At 32.9% G+C, this 25,339-nt stretch overlaps 1 protein-coding gene and 1 long non-coding RNA gene across 2 annotated transcripts; both read left to right on the top strand.

Annotated features, from left to right (window-relative positions):
* Positions 1-3,034: 3,034 nt before the first annotated feature.
* Positions 3,035-4,112, top strand: LOC131940496 (uncharacterized). The gene is made up of 3 exons (XR_009386548.1): positions 3,035-3,186; positions 3,736-3,873; positions 4,042-4,112. It is a non-coding gene; the product is annotated as an uncharacterized LOC131940496 (long non-coding RNA).
* Positions 4,113-4,239: 127 nt separating this feature from the next.
* LOC131940491 (adhesion G-protein coupled receptor D1-like) lies at positions 4,240-8,844 on the top strand. Its single transcript, XM_059299151.1, has 12 exons — positions 4,240-4,377; positions 4,485-4,531; positions 4,637-4,757; positions 4,991-5,091; positions 5,472-5,574; positions 5,833-5,980; positions 7,020-7,089; positions 7,409-7,475; positions 7,745-7,830; positions 7,986-8,112; positions 8,473-8,514; positions 8,761-8,844. Exons 1-12 carry the CDS (start codon positions 4,240-4,242, stop codon positions 8,842-8,844), a joined length of 1,134 nt encoding a protein of 377 aa, XP_059155134.1.
* Positions 8,845-25,339: the final 16,495 nt, after the last annotated feature.

Genomic DNA, 25,339 nt, shown 5'->3' with positions numbered 1-25,339 from the left:
TAAAGCAACGTTTATCTGTGAAGTTCCGCCATGTACGTTAATCAGGAAATAATAACATGCATGGAAATGGTATCATGTTTTACTTTATTGTATATGAAGTATAGAAGAAGTAATTGCATCGTTTCATTTACATTAGTACAATTTAGGTTAAACTTCTGTTTAGTTTAATGCACACTGCATTTTACTTTCTCGTATACGGGATACATAGGATACAAAATTGTTACCTACTTTCCTTAGTTGGAATACATTAGCTATGTCACGTTATTTGTCTAAAATACATGAGTGTGTGTAGAGGGGTGGGAGTGTGACTTACAAAAGCGTATATTAAAATGATAGCAGATGACAGCAGGGCTAGGAATTGTGTAGGTGTTCTTGCGTACAAAGTAAATAAACCTGAACATTACTGAATTGGACTTTGTTTCTATAATGTAAAAGTTGTGTAGGCCCTAATTTTCTAACTGATACACACGCTTTATATATACCTATATATATATATATATATATATATATATATATATATATATATATATATATATATATATATACATATATATATATATATATATACACTACTTCCCAAAAAAATGACCTAGCTATTGAAAAGTATGCAGAATGGTGGGCGCCACCGTGTCACAATTAGTCCTAGACACACCTTACAAATTCATGTTGCCCCCAATGACCACATGGGGTTGGGGATGTGTGTGTGTGTCTGTCTGTGTGTGCGTCCGTATAACAACGTGTATGTTATAACATTTGTATCATATCATCATCTTTTCCCGTGTGTGCCCAAAACACATGCGGCTAATAGAGTTCATCTGTTTCATTTGCATGTGGACAGTGTGGTCAGCATTTACCCAGCCGCAGTGACGTAGCGAGGGGGGCAAATATGTCCCCGGGCGCCGACCCAAGGGGCCACCAACATGGGTTGAAAAAAAAAGTAAAAAGCTCATTTTAGTTGCAGTTTTGCATTATAAATATTCAAAATATATGAGAAGTGGCGCCAAATTGAAAATTTGTCCATGGGGTGGGCGCCTAAATTGAAAGTTAGTTCACAGGCGCCGGGAAGGGTCGAAACGCCTCTGCCAAGCCGTCTTTGTTTCCCTACCGTGTGTTATTTACCCATCAGAGCTGGGAAGACTCAAGTGTTCTACTTGAGATTTCCGGGTTAGCTGTCTAGCTCTCTACCGTTAGGCCACGCCGTCCCTACGTTTTGTATATTCGTTAGTGTTAAACACACACTGTTTGGTTTTATCTAATTATCATTTACTGAACTTTTAAAACATTTTTTTAGACTCTGAGTTTAACACCATGGACCTACAGCTTCGTAAAATTGTAAGTAAAATTAGATTCACGTTAGAAAGGAACATATATGCAATTTACAGCTTATGAAATTTTATTTAAGAATGTATGCTTGTGCAAGCAAAATGAACAACATGTTTTAAACACATCTGTTTACTATATATTATTTGCAGTCTGAAATTGCCTACCTAGTTGATGAAGAAACGTAACTAAGTCGTATATAATGTGGATAATTATATAGACATTAAAAAATAATAAACAATATTAAATGACAATATTATAAATTGTCTTGAATGCTACTAACATACGTATTATGCACATGAATTTTACAGAACTACGATATATTCAAGAACCAATTGAATGCATCTAGAGTGATTGAAGAGACTTTAGACAAGATCTACTCTAGACTTACAACTGCTGGAAGGGAAATTATACCTGGTGATCTGAAACTCATCATCGACTTTCTAGATATGGTGTCGTCAGCAGTTAACTCTACAGTTATCATTGTAGATGATCATTTACTGAAGGTTGTGTTTACATATTCTCGTTTACTTAAAAACTATCTATATGCGAGTTAATATGTATGTACTTGATTTAATTTACGTATAATGTAATTAAAGATAACGAGCCGACCCGCTTCGTATCATACGCCGCTATTTAGTTGGTTTTTTTTTCTACTTTTCAGTAATTTATAATTTGTGAATTACAGTACAAATGCTGCCACTAAAAATATTTGATTAAAAACACTAACCCCCCCCCCCCCCAGCCACGTGAAAGCAGCCTCCTCTTAGTTACCTCCTCTAAGTTTAAAATCGTTTCAAACTAAATTATCTGCCCCTAATAGCCGTCACCAAACCCGTCTCTATGATTGTAAAATGTAAACAGCGTGACCACAGCTCACCAGACAATGTGGGGGTGGGGTGGGGGTGGTAGTGATAGTGATAGAGAGAAAGAGAGGGGACTGCGAGGAGGTGCTTGCAGCTTGTTTTCTAACGACTCCCAGAAGAGAATTATATATACGAGCTGACCCGATGCGTATCATACGCCGCTATTTAGTTGTTTTTTTTTCTACTTTTCAGTAATTTATAATTTGTGAATTCGACAGTACCAATGATGCCATTGAAAATATTTGCTTAAAAACACTACCCCCCCCCAACCCCCACGTGAAAGCAGCCTACTCTTAGTTACCTCCTCTAAGTTTAAAATCGTTTCAAACTAAATTATCTGCCCCTAATAGCCGTCACCAAACCCGTCTCTGTGATTGTAAAATGTAAACAGAGTGAACACTGCTCACCAGATCATGTGGGGTGGGGTGGGGGTGGTAGTGATAGTGATAGAGAGGAAGAGAGGGGACTGCAAAGGCGCGCTTGCAGCTTGTTTTCTAATTGATCCCAGAAGAGAATTATATATATAGATATGCATTTAGTCAAACGTAAGAAAATGTCTAAATAATGATGTCGTCGATACAAACTTAAATGTCACATTTGGTAAAGCTTTTCATATATGTTATGTATGTATTAACTATGACTCATTATAACATGTGTTAAGTGCTGATTAATCGCTATTAATGTGCCCTCTAAAGTAAATAATGTTGCGTACAATTTTACATGGACCTACAAAAGCAAAATAAATCTCAGAAAGCATGTCACACTTTTGTTGAGTAAAATTTTTTTTTTAAATGGACAAAATGTTTAAAATATTGTATTTTAAAAACTTGATATCAGAAGATAACATCAGTGGTAGACTTGACCATACAAATAGAAGAACACGTTTGGCATCAGTTAAATAAGAGAGGGGAGCAGGCCGCGACTAGACTGGTTAACTACATGGAAAATATCGTCGTTAGATCTGCTGCAAACATTACAGTCATAGTACAAGACACTCTAGGTAAAATATTTGTTCAAATTTCAACTCCTTCTCTATTCTATCTAGACAACGTTTACTCATTTATGTTTTTTTCTAAATACATGTGTTAAGAAAATTAATTAAAATATATTATTCACATCAGTATAATTATTTTATCAATGGTGTCAATTATTCAAGTGATATCATTACATTAATCACCTTTACACATTCCAGCGATTTTACCCATTCGGTACGGTGTAACTTCTTCACCCTACTACTTATTTTAACATGATATATTACTACCCTTGTTAATATGACTTTAATACGATGTACACACTCCACGTAAAAAAGTTACACTCTTTCCGACAGCAACCCCCCCCCCCCCCTTATGCTATTTTATTTTCATGACTTGTGACGCCATCGCATCAAATATCTTAATATTTCGTTTAAAAGATGTTCCAAACATGTCGCATACTGGTTTTTTTTTCATATTAAAATTGCATTTGTATTTTTTTTTCATTTTCTCTTTATACGACATTCGCTTCAATGTTGTCCATTTAAAAAAAAAAAGAATGCGTTTCTGCTCCATAGCAATAATAATAGCCCAATCAGAAGCTGACATACATTTCCCAATAGTCCATGAAGTCGATGCAGCCTACAACATATCGTGGTTAAGAAAAACAAAAAACAGTTTGTATTTGTCACACAATGCGAGTCAAACATTCAAAGGTTAGATTTACTTTTATAATGTTTAAAAGTTGACGTTATTTTTGTATTTACTAATTGGTAAGATTATTTATTTACACACAACTTTGTAGTACTTGAGTAATTGTTAATCATTACAATTGCCTTTTGCATTTTGATTATTTAAAAAAAGTTTTGATTGTTATGCTACAGGTGCGCTAAACTACTCTATCATTGTCTACGACGGGTTGAAAAACAAGTTGATGGTAAATCAAGAAAAACAAATTAGGTAAACTTAAAACACACATACACATAAAACGGCCATAACCATATATATATATATATATATATATATATATATATATATATATATATATATATATATATATATATATATATATATATATATCAATGCTTTACAATCTCTATGCCAGACACAACAAAGAACTCGCTACCAAAAATTTGGTTTCTGATATCATCGCATTTTCTATTCATGGTTTTCATGGAGAACTTAGAATCCCGCTCAGAGTTTCGTTCTTCGTTGACTCTGTAAGATGTATATCTTTTTTATATTATTATTCTAACGTCTGAGAATAGTCATTTCAATTGAATATGTATTTTAACAGAAGTTATAAACAGTTTTATTTACTCTTCAGACCAATTACACAAACCCAGTCTGTGCTTTCTTGGACTTTTCAGCTGAGTAAGTGTCCATAATGTTTAGCAATCTTTTATTCTAGTCAAAACTTCTCAAACTATAGTAGGCAAATAAACAATATTTTTTTTTAACATTACGTTTTGTGTTCAGTGAGAGCGGTGTGTGGTCGTCTGACGGGTGTCACGTGGTGTACTATGACCAGGACTATGTCACGTGTGAGTGCAACCATACAACAAACTTCGCTGTTCTTATGAGTCCCTACATTGACCAGGTACGTTTTATTTTACAAAAGGTGTGTTATGTAAGCTCATTAGTTAAACGAGATCAGATAGCAATGAAACATTCATTGAAACAATTACATTTTTTTTTAAAGTAGGTCTAACCATAGCTTAATTGTGGGTTCTATTATTGTGTTGTTTTTTTACTTACACACATTTACTTGTTTTTAATTTTATATAAAACATTTTATTAAAGGAAATCTAACTTCAAATGTTTATTTCCCAGCATAAAGATAACTACATAATAAACACAATCTCCATCATATGTTTATCTGTATCTATAATATGTCTGCTGGCTACCGTCCTGGTCTATGCCGTTCTATGGAGGTAGGTTACTTGATCAATGTTTAGTAAATAAATGATTTATAAATAAATAATGGATATGCGGTAAGTAAAAAAAAATGTAATATATATATATTTTTAATATGTAAGTAAATGTTATCAAAACTGACCAAAATTTTGTTATAGTTTATAGTTAATATTAAAGCTTTTCGAACGATATTGTTTTTTTTTTTACGAATTAAGTATTTTTTAGTGAGGAAAAACCAATTCAAAGCAGGTATGAGTTTTATTTTACAGCTCGTATGTAACTAAACTATGAGTAACGATTAGCATTGCTTTACAGTATTGACTAAGATAACTACACCTAATTCAAATATTAGCTAAAAGAGTTGTTGGTGTCATCCATAAATAATATACATATATAGATACGTAAAATCTGATCGAGCTGTCCTCTACGTCAACCTTTCTGTGACCTTGACACTTGGCTATGTCGTGTTTCTGTCGGGAATAAACCAGACACAAAACAAGGTAAATCATTACTGCTTGAAATATATGTTTTGAAGCACAGCATTATAAATATATATGTATATATATATATATGTATATATATATATATATATATATATATATATATATATATATATATATATATATATATATATATATAAAACATAAATGATAGAGCAGATACCCATATTAACGTTAGTTTCCCTTGTTGAAAAAAAATTAAATTGAGACAAAATATAAAATAGTATAACTTTTACTCTAATCAACCCTCTCTATTAGGTCATGTGCACGGCCATTGCTGCAGCCCTTCACTTCCTGTTCCTTGTTGTGTTTTTCTCCATGCTGGGTCAAGGTCTCAATGTCCTCGTGTCTGTCATTAGTATGACGACACGTTCCGTCCTGCGCTACTTACTTCCCTTGTCTTATGGTAAGCTTTCTAGTTTTAATCAATCTACACACTAAAATATCTTAACGGGTTCTAGTATTAATTATACTAATGCTGTTTAAGAATCAACTCAACAGTTTTACCCAGCAAAAATTGGGGAAAATGTGATAAGGGGGTCGTTTATAAATGACGTCACACTCGTAGGGGCGAGGGGGTATCTATTATTTTGTGACGGTGTGTGATGAGGGGGAGGGGGGGGGGGTTCAGATAGTGTGACTTCACTTTTTTTTGCATTATAAAAAAAGTAATGTTAGAAAACGAGTTTTAGCCATTATTTTGCGTTTTAGAAAACGGTTTTAATAAATTGTAACAGTAATTGATCAAAACACTTTATGTTGACAGAGTTCTGACAACATTTTGGGAAAATATCGATGTTTTAAGAAAAAATCAACAGTAATTTTGAGGGGGGGGGGGGAGTGGTTGTAGGCTGAGGTGTGACGTTTTTTTTAGGTGGGGGGGTCTGGCTTTTTGTGACGACGTGTGACGGAGGGGATGGGGGGGGGTAAAATCGTCAAAAAAGCGTGACGTCATTTATGGATGACCCCTTATAAATAAAATATTACTCAAGTGTAATACACTTGGTAGATTATTATATTGTAGATCAGTTGTTTTTAACCATTGTGCAGGCACCGAATATCACAAGTTAATATGCGCATTTACCGAACACTTATAATTGTTCAAATAACACGTAATTGTTGATTATTGGGCTCCGCCGAACACCTGAGACTGACCCACCGATTTGCTCGCAAACAGGTTAAGAACTACTGTCCAAGTTTTTTTTTTAAAGATGTAGATCTGGATAGTGAGTAAAATAATTTATTTGGTGGGGGGGGGGATGCATTTATTATCGTAATTATGTTTGCACTGCTCTTTGAATAAATAACATTACATAGTCATATTATGTATTTTATTATTGACTTCAAATATGTGTGTGTATCTATAGTTAAAAATACTTAATATACATAAAAATGTCTCTAGTTAAAATTTTTAATATAACTATTTGAATACTCCAACATAACAGGTGGACCTTTGCTTATTGTGGTCATAACTCTTGCAGTGACTAAAGCTCATGGATACACTACTGACACATAGTAAACTCCTAGTTGTAACGTATTTATCACAATGATTAAAGCGCATGGATACACTACTGACACATAGTAAACTCTTAGTTGTAACGTATTTATCACAATGATTAAAGTTCATAGATACACTACTAACACATAGTAAACTCCTAGTTGTAACGTATTTATCACAATGATTAAAGCACATGGATACACTACTGACACATAGTAAACTCCTAGTTGTAACATTTTAATTACAATGTTTAAAAAAATAACCATATATTGTGTTTTGCATTTCCATTGTAGATTAAAAATTGTTATGAAAGAAATCTATCTCGTTCTTTTTCAGTTGCTGGCTTTCTATTGAGTCTGGTGTCTTTTGGGCTTTTACAGTCCCAGCGCTAAGTATTATTTTAGTAAGTCAATGCGATTAATGTTAAAAATTAAATAAAATAATTATTATATTTTCTCCTTTGGTTAATTTAGTATATTAGTAGCAGTTTAAATTAATTATATTTTTAAATTGTTTATTGATTGACGTGTTATATCAAATTAAATGTCTTTTGAGTAAATAAAAATGTTAATAATTTTCAATCGTTTTGGAAATGTACTCGTTTTAATGCATCTAGATGTTGACTTTCTACGGATATTGTGTCTTTTTTTTAAAGTTTATATTCTATTGCAGGTAAATTTCATCATTGTGTTGGTCGTCCTTAAAACCATGCAAACTTCACATTTCATGTCGAACAAACCACTTGTAGCTAGAACAAAGTAAGTGTAACAAGAAAATATTATACAACACTACCACCTACACGCAGTCTTTAAAATAATACATAACATTTGTATACTGTGATACTTTGAGTTATTAGTTTTCCCAATTTCAAAATATTACGCTCATTGTTACATGTGTGTACAATCGATAATAGGTCAGTCGTCCGGTCCATCTGTATCTTGTCCCCAATCCTCGGCCTGTCCTGGGTGTATGGTGTCTTGTCCATGACAGACCCCCACGTGATCTTTCAGTACCTGTTTGCACTCACTAACTCACTGCAGGTGTTTGTTTTTTATTTTAATTTTACATTTCTTATATTAGTGAAAATAAAAGGTATATTTATAATTTTTTTATTCACTTACGTTTTTAATATTGTCTTATAGTATATATATGCCTACTTTAAATCGTTGTGAGTTTATACATTGTTCATCGGAAATTCAAGATTTACCTAAGACTAACGTTAATTATAATATTAGATTTAATGACACTGCCGTATTGAGTAAAGAAAAATAAAAACAATAACCATTATACATCTGCTATATACATAGTTTATTTGTATTGGGCTGTTATTCAGTAGATTTTTTATCCGTTCTGCTAAAAAATAATGTTTTTTTGTTGTTTTTTTTGCGTGAATTTTCCAGGGTTTATTTATTTTCATTTGCCAGTGTTTGCTTCAACAGCAGGTAGGATATTGTTTTTTACCTAGAGGGAACAATTGATCTGAATAGACAATCTATTTGATATATTACTTTGTGAATGTAAATTTGTTTTATACAGTTTGTCACCAACAACTATCCCATAAATTTGATTCAGCTGTCCAAGCTCAATGCTTTATTATTTATACTCATGAGCAGCTAGACGTAGATTAAAAAATAGAATATGTTTCCAACATAAATACAAATGTTTTAATGAAGATTAAATATTTAAAGGTTCGAGATGGCGCGAGGACATTTATACGTAGGTACAGAGCGGACAAACTGGACTCGGGACATACAACTGGTCAAATGTTATAGTCACTGGTATGTTTAGTATAGGCCATACTGGTCATATGTTATAGTCACTGGTAAATTTAGTATAGGCCATTCTGGTCAAATGTTATAGTCACTGGTATGTTTAGTATAGGCCATTCTGGTCATATGTTATAGTCACTGGTATGTTTAGTATAGGCCATTCTGGTCAAATGTTATAGTCACTGGTATGTTTAGTATAGGCCATTCTGGTCAAATGTTATAGTCACTGGTATGTTTAGTATAGGCCATTCTGGTCAAATGTTATAGTCACTGGTATGTTTAGTATAGGCCATTCTGGTCAAATGTTATAGTCCCTGGTATGTTTAGTATAGGCCATTCTGGTCAAATGTTATAGTCACTGGTATGTTTAGTATAGGCCATTCTGGTCAAATGTTACAGTCACTGGTATGTTTAGTATAGGCCATTCTGGTCAAATGTTATAGTCACTGGTATGTTTAGTATAGGCCATTCTGGTCAAATGTTACAGTCACTGGTATGTTTAGTATAGGCCATTCTGGTCAAATGTTATAGTCACTAGTATATTTAGTATAGGCCATTCTGGTCAAATGTTATAGTCACTGGTATGTTTAGTATAGGCCATTCTGGTCAAATGTTATAGTCACTGGTATGTTTAGTATAGGCCATTCTGGTCAAATGTTATAGTCCCTGGTATGTTTAGTATAGGCCATTCTGGTCAAATGTTATAGTCACTGGTATGTTTAGTATAGGCCATTCTGGTCAAATGTTATAGTCACTGGTATGTTTAGTATAGGCCATTCTGGTCAAATGTTATAGTCACTGGTATGTTTAGTATAGGCCATTCTGGTCAAATGTTATAGTCACTGGTATGTTTAGTATAGGCCATTCTGGTCAAATGTTATAGTCACTGGTATGTTTAGTATAGGCAATTCTGGTCAAATGTTACAGTCACTGGTATGTTTAGTATAGGCCATTCTGGTCATATGTTATAGTCACTGGTATGTTTAGTATAGGACATACTGGTCATATGTTATAGTCACTGGTATGTTTAGTATAGGCCATACTGGTCATATGTTATAGTCACTGGTATGTTTAGTATAGGCCATTCTGGTCAAATGTTATAGTCACTGGTATGTTTAGTATAGGCCATTCTGGTCAAATGTTATAGTCACTGGTATGTTTAGTATAGGCCATTCTGGTCAAATGTTATAGTCACTGGTATGTTTAGTATAGGCCATACTGGTCAAATGTTATAGTCACTGGTATGTTTAGTATAGGCCATTCTGGTCATATGTTATAGTCACTGGTATGTTTAGTATAGGACATACTGGTCATATGTTATAGTCACTGGTATGTTTAGTATAGGCCATACTGGTCATATGTTATAGTCACTGGTATGTTTAGTATAGGCCATTCTGGTCAAATGTTATAGTCACTGGTATGTTTAGTATAGGCCATTCTGGTCAAATGTTATAGTCACTGGTATGTTTAGTATAGGCCATTCTGGTCAAATGTTATAGTCACTGGTATGTTTAGTATAGGCCATACTGGTCAAATGTTATAGTCACTGGTATGTTTAGTATAGGCCATACTCACTGTGGTGGCTTTGATTTAGATAGTTTCAAAATGTTCTCAATTTTAGAAGGGTTAATTTAATAAATAACGATTCAGTACACTTTAGTACCATTGACGGCGTGGTATGAGCGATTGAAGTAATTAGAGTGTCCAGCTGTGATGGGTTACTAACTTATGTTAATGTTAGGGAAAGTAAAGGCGGCTGAACAAAGTGCTGACCACACCTTCACTTTATGAGCCGATGTCAGGAAACTCTATTTCATCTACCAAATGTAACGCTAAGTCTAAATAGGACGCTTTACTTTGTTTGACACTTTAAATAGACGTCTGAGGAAATTAGTGAATAATTACAATCGTCTATATAAGACACGCAAATATATATTGTGCTATAGTGCCTGACAGTAAAATACGCGTAAATTTACGAACTCGTGTTTGGAAGAGTAGGCGAATAACCTTATTTAGTAAGAATGTTACACTCACATTATTGTAATACACATATGCCAAGGACTATTTAGAATTAAAAATTTAATTTGAACAATATATTTAATGTCTTTATTTTTTTTAATTACTTAATGTTGCAGAATGAATTATACTTTTAAAACTATTGCTTTAAATAAGTACGACTTAATATTACTTACTTATACTTACTTTTTTATTTATTTCAGACTATAACTTTCAGGAAAGTGAACATATACATGAACATATCTTAACTATTATGATTTACAGACCAAATATAGAAACGTATTTCAGTGACAAGTAATGACGCCCTAGAATAATCACACGATTGATTGTTTATACTAACACCACATTTTGTCCGTTATATAGAGGCATTAATACGTCAGCCTAGTTTTAAGATTAGGACAACTTTGAGAAGGACAATAATGTATTAATTGTATAATTATAAACTGAAGATAGATGAAGTTTCGCTAAAATATTGGCCGACATTGAAAGTGTTTTGAATATGTTGCTACGTCGTGAAAAAAATACTTTACCGTATTGGTTTGATTCTTGTTTAAATTAATATTCTAAAGCAAATATAGCAAAACTTAGGTTTTAATACGTTCAATTATTTCATTTTTTTAGAAAAAAAACTTGTTACTGTAGTTTGCACAGCACGCTTTGTTTATAATTCTTTTTTACACGGTATGTTTTCATACATTTAAAATACTTTAGCATGATTTTATATTGCCTTAATTTTTTGTTTAAATATGTAATAATAATATATTTTACTGGTTATAAATTGTGTATATTCATTTTTTTTTTTATTTTGACATTAGCAATAACAAAAATATTGTTTGGTCAATTTTTTTTCTAATATTCATTTTTTTTTAGAATTGCCAGTTTACATACATTAATACGTTGTTAGTCAATATATCATATCTGTACAATTGTATTTCTATATCATTTACTTATAGACTAGTGTTTTTGTTAGCGCCACTGCTTGATTTGCATTTGCAATTCCATGATTATAATGTCAATAATGTTGTATCGCTATGTTCATTTAATTTTATTTTTACTTGAACTTCATATTGACTTTACATCTACTACACTGCATAACGACCTGCATTTATTTCAAGTTCACTGCAAAAACGTTAAAACATAGCTTAAAATCTGGTAATTTTTGCAGTATTTTATCTGACCAGTTAGTTTTTTCCAAATCTTTAATTGGGATATAGAGAGTTACCTCCCAAAGTCACAGCTAACATCCAGTTGTCTCTGATGAATGTGTTTTGTTTACATCGTTGTATGAATTTCTTGTATTCACATCGTTGTCTTGGATACTATTTATTTGATTGATTTTATGTTCGGAGTGGTCGAGAGGGTAAGTTCATGGTTGCTAACCCAAAAGTCCCAAGTTCAAACACTCATTCAATTCAGTAAAGATAACTCCGTATACAAACAGATGTTGAGTCCTCTAGGTGATAAGTTTACCAACTCTGGTCTCCATTCGACAGCTCTTGTTACAATGTTGATTCCATGCTGTACAGGTAACGACTTGTCTCTTGTGTCAATCAGCTGTGTGGAGAGAGGAGGTCTGACACTAGGGAAAACAGCAGACTCTTCTTATCTACCACTCATCCTTGAACTTCCAATGCGCAATCATCCTAAGGTCTATTAGACCAACGAGAAATATATGCATATGCTTATTTGTGTTTCTTTTCATTGCTTTCTGTTTACTGTAATTGCGTTATTGCATTATTAACTACATTAAAGCAAAATATAATAGTCTTCATGTTAGTGGTAGTTTTGATTTAGATTTCTCCACACATTCATAATGTCTGCCACTATATGTAAATAATCTTTGTTTTACTTCAGTGTATATTTATTTAAAGATCAACATATACGTAGACGTCTTACTTTTACTTTTACATTGTATACGATGAACCAATGATGCAAAAACTATATTAAGAAAATAATCAAAAATAGTGTTTATCCATAAAGGGCGGATTCAATTCATTGGAAAATAACAATTTACAATCCATTATAGGTTAAGCGACATAATGCATTCTTTTCAATGCGTTTCTTGCAATCGACTTAAATATGTGAACAGGGGTGTTGTAATATTAGATGCAACACAAATATGTCAGACCAATATAGGTTATCATTTGATCCAGTCGGTATAAACCAATAAGTAGCTGGTATTGTAAGATACACAATGAGTAGTTACTATTCTGAACAGGGGCGGAACTACAGTGCCGCCAGACCCCGCAATGCGGGGGGGGGGGGGTGGGGGGCACGACGTTTAGTGGCCCAATTCCGACCAAAAAACAATGAATTTTCTTTTCATAAATAATGTTTTTCTTGCACCTTGATAGTGGTTTTGTAAAAAACAAACAGGTCTACTATAGCAGTGATTGTTCTACAGTAACTAACACACACTGTTGCGTAGAAAAATATAAAATCTACAAGAGCTGTAGTTTGAAAGATAGGCAAACGTTCACACTACTTCCATGACTTACTGCCCTTCATTAAAACACAAGTGCCCATAAAGCTCATTTAAATAGTTTTGTTCTATGTAAATTAAAGAGCCATTTATTCTCTTATTTATTATTTAAATGACGCATACTAAAGAATTCTATAGCTATAAAAATGAATGTATTCAAAACTAATAATATAAATACAAAAATATCATGAAAATAAACTTAACGCGAGAAACCATTGCAAAATCAAGCTTACGTGTTTATATAATTTTGACCAGCCAACATTATTGTGGCTATTTTCGGTAACCATAAGACGTAATACAAACATTTGTAAAACACGATTATTACGGGCCCGAAATGAGTTCGGACTTATTGTTGACTTTTGTTCTCTGGTTCGTTATCTCAGAGTGGTTATACATTGCTATAAAATTGATTAAAATACTCAGGTAATAGACTATTTTAAATTTAGAGGAGCGGGCTACTTATATATATATATATATATATATATATATATATATATATATATATATATATATGTATGTATGTATGTATGAATATATATATATATATATATATATATATATATATATATATATATATATATATATATATATATATATATATATATATATATATATATATATATATATATATATATGGCCAGTCTGCGGATTGGCCGGCCAATGGCCGAAATCAAGCAACGTTTCGGACTTTGACCGACCTATGGGAGGCGATATTGGCCAATGCGCGGATTGGCCGGCCAATCCTAGCATTGGCCGACTTCGGGCTTTGACCGTAACATATATATATATATATATATATATATATATATATATATATATATATATATATTTATTTATTTATATATACAAACATATATATATATACATATATATATACATATAGGGGGGGGCCCAAAAATTTTTTTGCGGGGGAGCCTTTTTTTTCTAGTTCCGCCACTGATTCTGAACTAGTATTGTAAGATAATAAATCAGCCCTTGTCGGGCAGGAGCTAGTCAAATTAGAAGTTAGCTGGGGCAGCATCCTATCTAGGGGAGAAAACCCCAAAATTAAACTTTGCTACCTTTTATATTTCGCTTGGATGGACACAGTCTATGGAAACAATTCCAGGCTGAAGTCAAAGTCATCTGGTCATAAGGAGCATAACATGTTGAACCATAATTTGATGGAGGAAATCAACTTTAATTTTACAGTTCAGACAAAAAGAAACTATATATTCTGTGTCCACTTTGCATTTATGATACCCAAGAATTATATTGCTAGAACAAACATCATCTAGAACATTGTTAAAATTGATTTTATTAGTACCAAATATTTTTTTTATTCAAACACGTGTATACTTACAATACAAACATAAATACACATTTATTTACTACGCCTATAGAGTACTTCTAATCCAATAATATAAAACTACTCCCATTTATTGTTGCAGAAGAGCAGTTACAGTATAACACTGCAACTATAATATACCACTTCTATTCGTTCATTATTGCTGCTCCAAAATTATAATAATGCTACAATAGTATAATACTGCTACTATACACAACTTACATCCGATAGACTGCGGAGATATTTTTTTGTTACCAAAAACAACTCAAAGCGGCTAGAGTGTTGAAACAGAAAAATTGCCTTAAACATATAATTTACAGCGTCAGTTTGCCTTGCATGTTCGCTTTAGTATTACAGTTTTCATCATCGGCGTGTGAGGACTGATACAGATTTACAATAGTAATATTTCTTTCTTGCACGCAGCCTTCTTTCATTCATTTAAGGGGTCGTCCATAAGTGACGTCACATTCGTAGGGGGAGGGGGGTCCGTAATTTTGTGACGGTGTGTGATGAGGGGAATGGGAGGGGGTTAGGTTCAGATGGTGCGACGTCACACTTTTGTATTATAAAAAAAGCAATGTTAGAAAACGAATTTTAGACGTTATTTTGCGTTTTAGAAAAATGTTTTAATAAATTGTAATAACAATTGATAATAATACTATATTTTGAGATTTCAGACAAGATTTTAGAAAAATATAGCTGTTAAAAAAAAAAAAATTCAACTGCAATTTTGAGGGGGTTGTAGGCTGATGTGTGACGTCATTTTAGGGGGGAGTCTGGCTTTTTTTGACGACGTGTGACAGAGGGGAGGGGGAGGGGAGGTAAAATCGTCAAAAAAGCGTTACGTAATTTATGGATGACCCCTACGATGGTTTACTTATAAATAGTTCTATAAAAGCGTCCAAATACAATTTTATAAACACAAAAAAAAAAGAAATTGAAAATGCAAATGTGTAATTAAAATTGTGATTTAAGTATTTTTTAATTACATTTGATGACACGCCGGAATGATGTTTATTACGATGAGACACATCCAGTGTTTCTTCCAGACTTTTTTCTCCGGGGGGGGGGGGGGCACTTGAAATTTTCGGGGGGGGGGCGGTAGACTTTCTTCGGGAGGGCGGACACTGTTAAAAGTAAATATTTTCTATATAAAGTATATAAATTTCATTTTGTTCGGGGGGGGGGGGGGGGGGGGTAAAAACTCTGGACACATCAAATCAAACATTCTTCCTTTTTAAACATCTATATCTATAGCATTTGTCCCACCGTTTTCTTTTTAATACATTTATTTTAAACATTTTAAATTACAATGATAATTTATTTTGTAGTTTTTATAGTTTCAACGACATGAAAATAAATTGTATTTATATAGTAATTAAATGGATAAACTATATTGCTAAAAATACTGGACTACAATAGGGTATGCCAGGGGTCGGCAACCTTTTGAAGCGAAAGAGCCAAAAGTTACAATTTTCAAAATTTCCCTGGTTTTAAAGAGCCACTAACATTGTTTTATTTCAAATATCTTATATTTTTATTAAGATTATTAGTATTTGTTCAAGGAGCTGGAGAGCCGCATCTTGATATCAAAAGAGCCGCATGCGGCTCGCGAGCCGCAGGTTGCCGACCCCTGGGGTATGCTACTATGTTTCTTCTGACTGCTTAGTCTACTGTGACCCATTTTCGAATGTGAAGCCACATGTTGACATTGTGACAATGTTGCCTATGACTAAGTAAAAGAAAACGATTTTATTATAAGTATTCTATTGCAACTGAAACTAACATCGTGAGCCAAAAGATTTCGCTTTTCATTAATTTGTATAAAACGAATAATATAGCTTTTATCAAATACAATGTCAAATAAAATATAAACGTTTGTGGGAAAAACAGAGGCTAAAGAATAAAATGTAATGAACTGTTGTGATTCATATGCAAAGAAATAAAATGCAAAATTGTTAACACGTTTATATCTATGTAAAAATTGAATTTTGCTAAACTAAAAAACTTTTAAGGACCAATAGTAAGTTGTCTCCCATAGGTTCTTATAAAGTACACATTGGTAGAATTTAAACTACTAATATTAGATTTTAAAATTCTAGATTTTTGCAACACTGATGTAGAATGAATAGTATGCATGTATAGTGTTTCCTTGAATTACGTTTTTAATTCGTTCTGAAGCATTGCTCGAAGCGTTTTTCTTTTTGAAAAAATCAAATAAAATGCCGAGTATCCGTTGCATCTCAAAATGCCACACTAATTGTTTATGTTACGTGTTTTAAAAATAAGAATATTGCATCCGTAAATGACACATTATGTTTATTAACACAATGAAGGATAATGCAAATAAATACACTGCTTTTATTGCGTGTAGTTACCTAGAAAATCAACTTACTTGAGCTCACAGAAGATACTGGTGGAGGTGTAGGCCCTGTGTAGGGTGGATGAGATAGGCGGTGACGCTTCACTTCGTTCACTCACTCACAGTTAATGCTAAAATTGTTCGGACACTTAACATTACACTTAATCTTTATACTTCACCGAACATAATGAAACCTAAATGTTACAACGTTAACCTCTCTTTCATGCAGGATGTACCCAATTAACATGTGAATGGAGGATTTTTTTTTCTTCCCTTAATACATGCTTTGTAAATTAGTTATGCATTTTTGTTTATCAAATAATCCGATGCACACTCCGTTTCATCTTTTCAGTTTTTTTTTTTTTAAAATGAGCTTTTAAACTCGCTAATCCTGTTTCTCAAATTTTTAATTGTGTTCGTATGTTAAAGCAATTTTTTGCTCGATCTAGACATCTCATTTATTTAAAAGCATGTAGGCCTATGTCGGGGCACTTGTATGTCAAAATACCATAGTGTTTGTACATTAAATAATTGTTATAATGGTTTTGATTCACGGATTTACTTACATTTAATACATATCAAATCACTGACATAATGCTACTGAGATACAAGAAAGAAGGCCGAACAATTGGATTGCATTTAAGACCACAGTTTAAATTATTCTCAGTATGTGCATACACAACACCATTTATTGATACCGCTTTACACCAGCAACAATTAGAGGAGCCACATGAGCCACGGCTTAAATGGATTAATGAAAACCTTTTCAGATACAACAAAATCAACCATCTCACGTGACCTGCAATGCTGATGCGGCGTAACGTCTTTTTTGTACTTGGGTGCGAGGAGGAGGGGGTCTAGCTTTTTTTTTTGACGATATGGTGCTGTGGGGAAAATAAAGGGGAATGATGGATGATAAAATATGGTTGTTGGGAGAATAAAGGGGAAGGATGGATGATAAAATATGGTTATTGGGAGAATAAAGGGGACGGATGGATGATAAAATATGGTTGTTGGGAGAATAAAGGGGAAGGATGGATGATAAAATATGGTTGTTGGGAGAATAAAGGGGAAGGATGGATGATAAAATATGGTTGTTGGGAGAATAAAGGGGAAGGATGGATGATAAAATATGGTTGTTGGGAGAATAAAGGGGAAGGATGGATGATAAAATATGGTTGTTGGGAGAATAAAGGGGAAGGATGGATGATAAAATATGGTTGTTGGGAGAATAAAGGGGAAGGATGGATGATAAAATATGGTTGTTGGGAGAATAAAGGGGAAGGATGGATGATAAAATATGGTTGTTGGGAGAATAAAGGGTAAGGATGGATGATAAAATATGGTTGTTGGGAGAATAAAGGGGATGGATGGATGGTAAAATATGGTTGTTGGGAGAATAAAGGGTAAGGATGGATGATAAAATATGGTTGTGGGGAGAATAAAGGGGAAGGATGGATGATAAAATATGGTTGTTGGGAGAATAAAGGGGAAGGATGGATGATAAAATATGGTTGTTTTGGGAGAATAACTTTCGATTTGCATCCCCCCCCCCCAACCCCCCGAGTTGATGGGAGGGGTATAATATCGTTTTCTGTTCAGATAAGTGTGATTTAACTTTCTTTCTGCCTTCCATATGTGGTTTAAACATTACAAACTTATGTGCCTTTTATTCAAGCAGTTCTTGTGAAAGCAATGAATAGCATAAAACAACATATTGCTTACATAACTATGGTGCTGATAAAAAAATTAAATAATTAATATGGACAGAAAATCATGATATTTTTCAAACTTTCTTTTGTCACTGTCAATCTGTAACAGTGTTGTAAATTATTATAGTTTGCATATTAAATATTACTTGGGTAGCTACTTCACATTTCTGATTTTAAAACATATGTAGGGGAATTAACTCGTACACGTACTCAAATAATATGGTTTATGTACATACATTTTAAGGTTTTATAAAAGAAAATGTGTTTTTTATTTTATGAAGTAAACATTAATGAATTCCCATTAACTTCTTTTTCTAGTCATCTTGTGTACTCGTGACAATAATTATCTGTTGATTTAAGTTTATCAAGAAATCTTTAAGAATTTTTTAACGCTATCTGATAACATGCAATCTTTCATGTTATAACAATGTTTAGTTTCTGTTCACTGTCGAATTAAAAAAAAAATATTTCAGTCACATCGTATAAATTGCAATAAATCAGCTTTTTTCGACATTATTCCATGACATCAATAACTGTAATAAAAAGTCTGTGCCCATCTATAACCCCGATGTATTGAGCCTACATGTCCTCTAATGTAAGAAACTAAAGCATACTATTTTCAATACCACAACTACAAAATACAAAGGTAGGCCTACACAGTATTTAAGGAAAATTAAAATTATCAGCCTATATTAAAAGAAATATGTTATACAGTAAGCATACAAAATAGTACTATAAAGAGAATTAATGTCTCATATAATTTTCCTCACCTACACATATGACTTAAAACAAAATATTACAAGGAGAGTCAAAAGATTCATGTTAGCAGCTGACATTTCTCTAACCAGCACTGAAGAATATGTTTCTATTTGAAAATCCTAGCTTAAGTAATCAATTAACAAGGTTAACAAAAGTCCCGATTGTTGTGATTCGTCTATTAACATCAATTCCACATGTTATTTCTGGGAAACTTCATTAGACTTTTTAGATATAACAACAGAGTACACCGCGGACAAACAAATGAAATATTCAGACATACAAGTTGGACAAGACAATAGTAGCCTTAAGGCTCACTAGTGGCCAGGGTAATTAGCGATAGGGCGGGGATTGTGTGTGTGTGGGGGGGGGGGGATGGTAATGATGTGTTAGCTCACTAGTTTTGTTCTCATTATCCTGATGGAATAACTAAAGAATATGAAGTAGGTATAAGTACAGGTAGGTCTATGTTTTTCTCTCTCTATCCATCTCTTTCGACTTACAAGCGGTCAGAGTAAATCCTCGCTCGGCAGAACGGATGTTTATTTGACCAATAAACGACAGCAACTAAAAAAAAAGTATCATGCCACCTTTGTATTATTTTACTATGACTGCTTAGGGACCATGATTACATACCCCTAGACAAGGACAGCTTTATTTGCTAGTGCCCGAGTCAGCGTCAGCAACCTAGTCAGCCGTTGACAACGTATCGAACCTCAACATAACAGTTAGGCATGCAACAACAACACTATTTATTCCTTTACTGTACCCTGCTAGACCTAATACAGCCAACAGTGTTGTCGTCTCATCAATACATTGAGATTCGAGTCTTAGTTAGAGCAACCTTTGTGGAGTTTTGTTAAACTTGTATTGTTTAATTTACATAAGTCACATCTTTAGTTACTTCTTTGTTTTTTTTAATAATAATTATTATCATCTCTAATATATGTATGGAAACAACTTAAAAAATAACCCAACACTATACATTTTTTTTATTACAGTTCTGTAACATGGTATGGCTAACCTGATTGAACAAAATACTTATGTTTAGTTTTGGTAAAAAATGCAATTATTCGTCTAAGCTAGACGGTTTTACAATATAATAATGTAGAGTGAAATATATATTATATATATATATATATATATATATATATATATATATATATATATATATATATATATATATATATATATATATATATATATATATACACTATTATAAATTATTATGTAGCAATATTTACTGTATTTATTAAAAATAATGAATTAATAGTAATGTTCAAAATCATTAGATTTCTAAATATGTAATATCAATCAGTATGAATTAAAACATATATATGGGAGATAACTTACCCTTATATCCCCAACAAGTGTTGCGATGTAGAGAGATTAAAATGCTGCATAATGTTTAATAGAATTGACAATTTCTTTTAAGTTTGATAATTCAATTTATGCAATATTACTAAGCGTTTCTCTTTTTGTTACCCATAATCATTATATCATTGTGGTATTTAAAATAAATACAACCTTTACAATAGTGTACAATCAAATTGGAAAAAATCCAAAGACTTACGATAAACCACATTACCATCTCACTCTAGAATATTCTACGAAACCACCTCACTCTCTCTCTCTCTCTCGAAGCTATAAACTGCAACGACTCTACAAGATTTGATACGACCAAATAAGAATCAATCACTGCCCAACCAAGTTTGTAATGATCGCAAGAAGCAAGGCCAAAGAACTACGAGAAGGGATCATGTATTAACGTGAAAAAGAAAACCAAGAAACCGGAAGTGTAAATAAATGTACACGAAGTAAGAAGGATAAAGAAAATTCCAAGAGCATAGAATAATGTTCATACATGTGTATAGAATTGTATGTATATGTCCATGTAAACCTGCTCTTGCTGCCCACCCTTGCTCGAGTGGGGAAGTAGGAAGAGAGGATATATATTAAAAAAATAAGAACCACATAATCTATTTGAGCTTTATGTATTTGATTAAAAAAAAAAACCTGTGTACATTAAAATAGGCTGTCAGCATTCTGTTTTGTTTAAAAAGATGAAGTTAAGTATGTTTTTTTTTCTGGTCTTGTGAACCTTGTATGCAAGTTTTCTAATCACTGGCCTTTTAATGTGTATATACTAGCTTCTTCTATCTTGATAAATTTCACCCGAACTGATGTCTATAAGTTAGTGTGTAGATTCAAGCAGATTGATTACATTCACCCAAACAATAGTATTTCAATGAAAATAATAATTTCTGCTTGGACGGAATTTTAGTTCTAATTATTTAATTTTGAAGACAGCTCGTACATTGGTGCTAAAAAAGACTTGCGCCACACCATTAGCAGCAACTTAAAATCTCGGACTAAATAGTTTTACTTATTACAAGTATTAGCTTGAATATACACTCAAGTTTATCAGGACAAAGCTAAAAGAAATAAGAGGTATGCTCAGAATTATCATCTGGCAATATCGGGACAAAAATTCTCACTGTCCGTGTTTTGATGTGTTCTTCAGGAACTCCGCTAATAGCAGAGATGTCGATCTTCTCATTGACAGTGATGGTGATGTCTTTGTTTGTTGATTCCTTGTTCTCCAAATCTGAGCCACTTGAAACTGTTACATTAGAGCTAGCCCTTGATCCTATTAAGCGGCTTGATAGACGAAGATGTTGAAAAATCTTCGACGACAAATTTGTTGCCATTTTTTCACTGTTGTGTTTAATATTAATGTACGAAAAACACTTTTTTTCATCACAAAATTGAATAATATCCTCAAACGTGGTTAACAGTAAGTGTTTGAATGTCTCTAATTTGATTGTACAAAAATGTAAAGGTTGCATTTAATTTAAGTACAACAAGGATATAATGTTTATGGATTACAAAGAGAGCAAATTTTAATAATATTGCATAAACTGAATTATCAAATTTTAAATAAATTGTCAGTTTTATTAAAATTAAGTAACATTTTAATCTGGCTACATCGCAATTTTTTTTATATAAAGATAAGTTATCTCCCATATATATATATATATATTTTTAATTCATATTGATTGATTTTCCATATTTAGAAATCTAATGATTTTGAACATTATTCTTAATTAATTATTTTTAATAAATACAATAACTGTATAGGTATAACTACAGGCAGGTCTATGGTTTTCTCTCTATCCATCTCTCGCGACTTACAAGCGGTCAGAGTAAATCGGCTTTCACGGGTTCTAGACACGTCAATATTAATTTTGTTTTTTAATTTTTAATTTTATTTTTTTTTATTTTTGAGATGTGAATGATAAAGTTGCCTATATTAAATACTTTTGTTTTCCTTTTTTATTTCATTAAAGTTAAGTATTCATAAAACATAATAGTTATAGTTAAGCTATTTTAAAACACATGCAATAAATACAATAAAAAATGAATGTGAGTGAAAGGCAAACAAATGCGATTTGGATATATATCTCTGTTGAAGTTTTGATTATGTCGTCAACGCAAACTAATACTTGGTATGGTATAATTATGTAGATAATGTAGATCCTATGTTGCACATCACAAACATTTAAATACACGAAATACATAGTTTTGCATACAATTTTTTATTAAAAAGAAATAATTTTCATTTCTTGAAATGTATATTATAGCTTATATTGTAAATGAGTTTTATATTTCCTACAAAACATCAGAAAACAGTTCATGATCCCTAATTGTCGTTGTAATCTTGGGCCGATTATTGAGTTTGAAAAGTGGGTATTGTATGTGGGTCTTGAAGTGGTGTCTCTTGCAAATTTGAATTTTCTTTTTTTTTTCTCAGAAACCTCCCCAGAAATATTCACAACAAATTCCCAAACTTTCATGACGATGTTACGCCTACACCCGCCTCACGGGAATGTACATCAAAACTCGCCATAACCCACCCACCACAGAGGAACGCCAGTAATTACATAACACTTACACATACACTTACACTGCTCGCAGAGCCCGTTTAACCAGTTACACATTCTACTAAGATTAGCTCAAGGCCAGTACACGACAACCTGGCCAGAACTTGAGATACACATGATTGGATTCACACATAAAATAACATAGACATACATTAGCAAGCAGAGACACTACAGACGTCAGGATACTTACACAAGAACTAAAACGACATTTTTTTTTTCAGGAACACAGACACAAGATTTTATGTTTTTGTAAACTGTGCGGTCCCATTTTGTATTTGATTTATATGATTGATGTTAGGGATAGAATAGAGTAGTAAGATAGATAGTTGTTGATGTATAGATTAGTAGCAGACGCTGAAAAATATAATTTGTCAGCTACAGAAAGGGAGGGAGATATGCGATGACGCAAGGTTGCGTCGGAGAGGCCAGATAGATAGCAGAAACAGGTTATAGCGAGTTGGTCAGAGAGAGACCAATAAAAATACGGGAACTGACCGGTCACGTGGGACGGTCAGCTGACCACTGAGGCGTGGGTCAGTAGAGAGATAGGCCAGCAGTTGATAGGTAGCTAGCGAAGAGGAGAGAAGGTGTTAGGTTGTAGAATGGAGCAGACGTAGTTATGTACAGAACAGTTACTTAGTGTTAGGAGTGGTCATGGGAGTGCATAGTAAGTAGTATAGTGAACAGTTAGCAGTAGTAGTAGTAAACAGTAGAGAGTATAGAATAGGCTAGTTAGGTAGAAACATGTATAATTGCAATAAAGAACATGTTTGATTTCTATGCTCGAACTGTGTGTTATTGGATTCATTCGACGTTCCGCCTTCGTAAAAATCCCCACCCTCACAACTGGTGCAACTAGAAGAACTTCAAACAAGATCCATTCGTACCATCACAACTAGCCTTCAGTTATAATAGAAAAAAAAGTAATGGTTGACATTATTAATGAAAGAAATTAGGCCTCAGTGTCAAAAAGAAGTGTTTCTATTGGAAAATGTATATTGATACTCAAGATCCAATGACAAAAAATCTAATATTAAATCAAACAAACTGACACTGTCAATTACAGCTTTGAGGGTACCAACATGTTCTCATAACCTGCTACCCACAAATAATGTTTACACGGACTGTATGGCCAGGCCCTTGATGTTGTTGATGAAACAAAGTGAGACATATTCTATGGCGTTTATAATGTAAGTAAAAAGACTGTTCGACTATTCATTAACTCTGATGTTGATACACTACGCGCGAGGGGGAGGGACCTTATGGGGCGCCCAAAAGGGTTGGAACAATAAATTGAAAGGTTGAGGGGGGTGCAAATCGAAGTTTGAGAGGGGGGGGGGGGGGTACAAACCGAAATCTCGAGGGGGTGCACATCGAAAAGTTTGTCCCCGGGCGCCGGGATGGGTCGCTACGCCTCTGACTACGTGCCTTCTAAAACATAATTCTAAGCTTGTATACATTTAGACATGCGTGAGAAGATTAATTATAATCAACTGAAATATATAATAGCAATAAACTCTGCTACTTTATGGGAACTTCTCCTGGAATCCTTAAACTAAAGTCATTAAAATGAGGGGAAACATATATATATATATATATATATATATATATATATATATATATATATATATATATATATATATATATATATATATATATATATATATATATATATATATGAGCTTTATTGTTTATTACTATGAATAAATGTTGATATGCAATGCATGCTCTTCTATTTGTCATTTATTATAATGGTAAATGTAGGCCTATTTGTTTAAACAATATTGTGTCATTAAGCAGCCAAAGAGAAATAGCTTGATTTTTATAACATGAGTCAACACGTTCACTCGGATATTAGTTTTTATTTCGAATGTTTATGACATTCTATACACATTGATA

Source organism: Physella acuta, unplaced genomic scaffold, assembly GCF_028476545.2.
Source record: "Physella acuta isolate Inbredline_101_S28 unplaced genomic scaffold, ASM2847654v3 ptg000319l, whole genome shotgun sequence".
Classification (NCBI taxonomy): Eukaryota; Metazoa; Mollusca; class Gastropoda; family Physidae; genus Physella; species Physella acuta.
The sequence above is the reverse complement of the archived record's forward strand: the minus strand, read 5'-3'. Positions and strand labels throughout refer to the sequence as shown.

Excerpts from the sequence above, each read along its gene's own strand:
- LOC131940491 (XM_059299151.1), top strand. The coding sequence starts at position 4,240 with ATGCTTTACAATCTCTATGCCAGACACAACAAAGAACTCGCTACCAAA. Across the intron at positions 4,758-4,990 it reads TGAGTCCCTACATTGACCAG|CATAAAGATAACTACATAAT; the intron begins GTACGTTTTATT and ends TTTATTTCCCAG. Across the intron at positions 7,476-7,744 it reads CAGCGCTAAGTATTATTTTA|GTAAATTTCATCATTGTGTT; the intron begins GTAAGTCAATGC and ends ATTCTATTGCAG.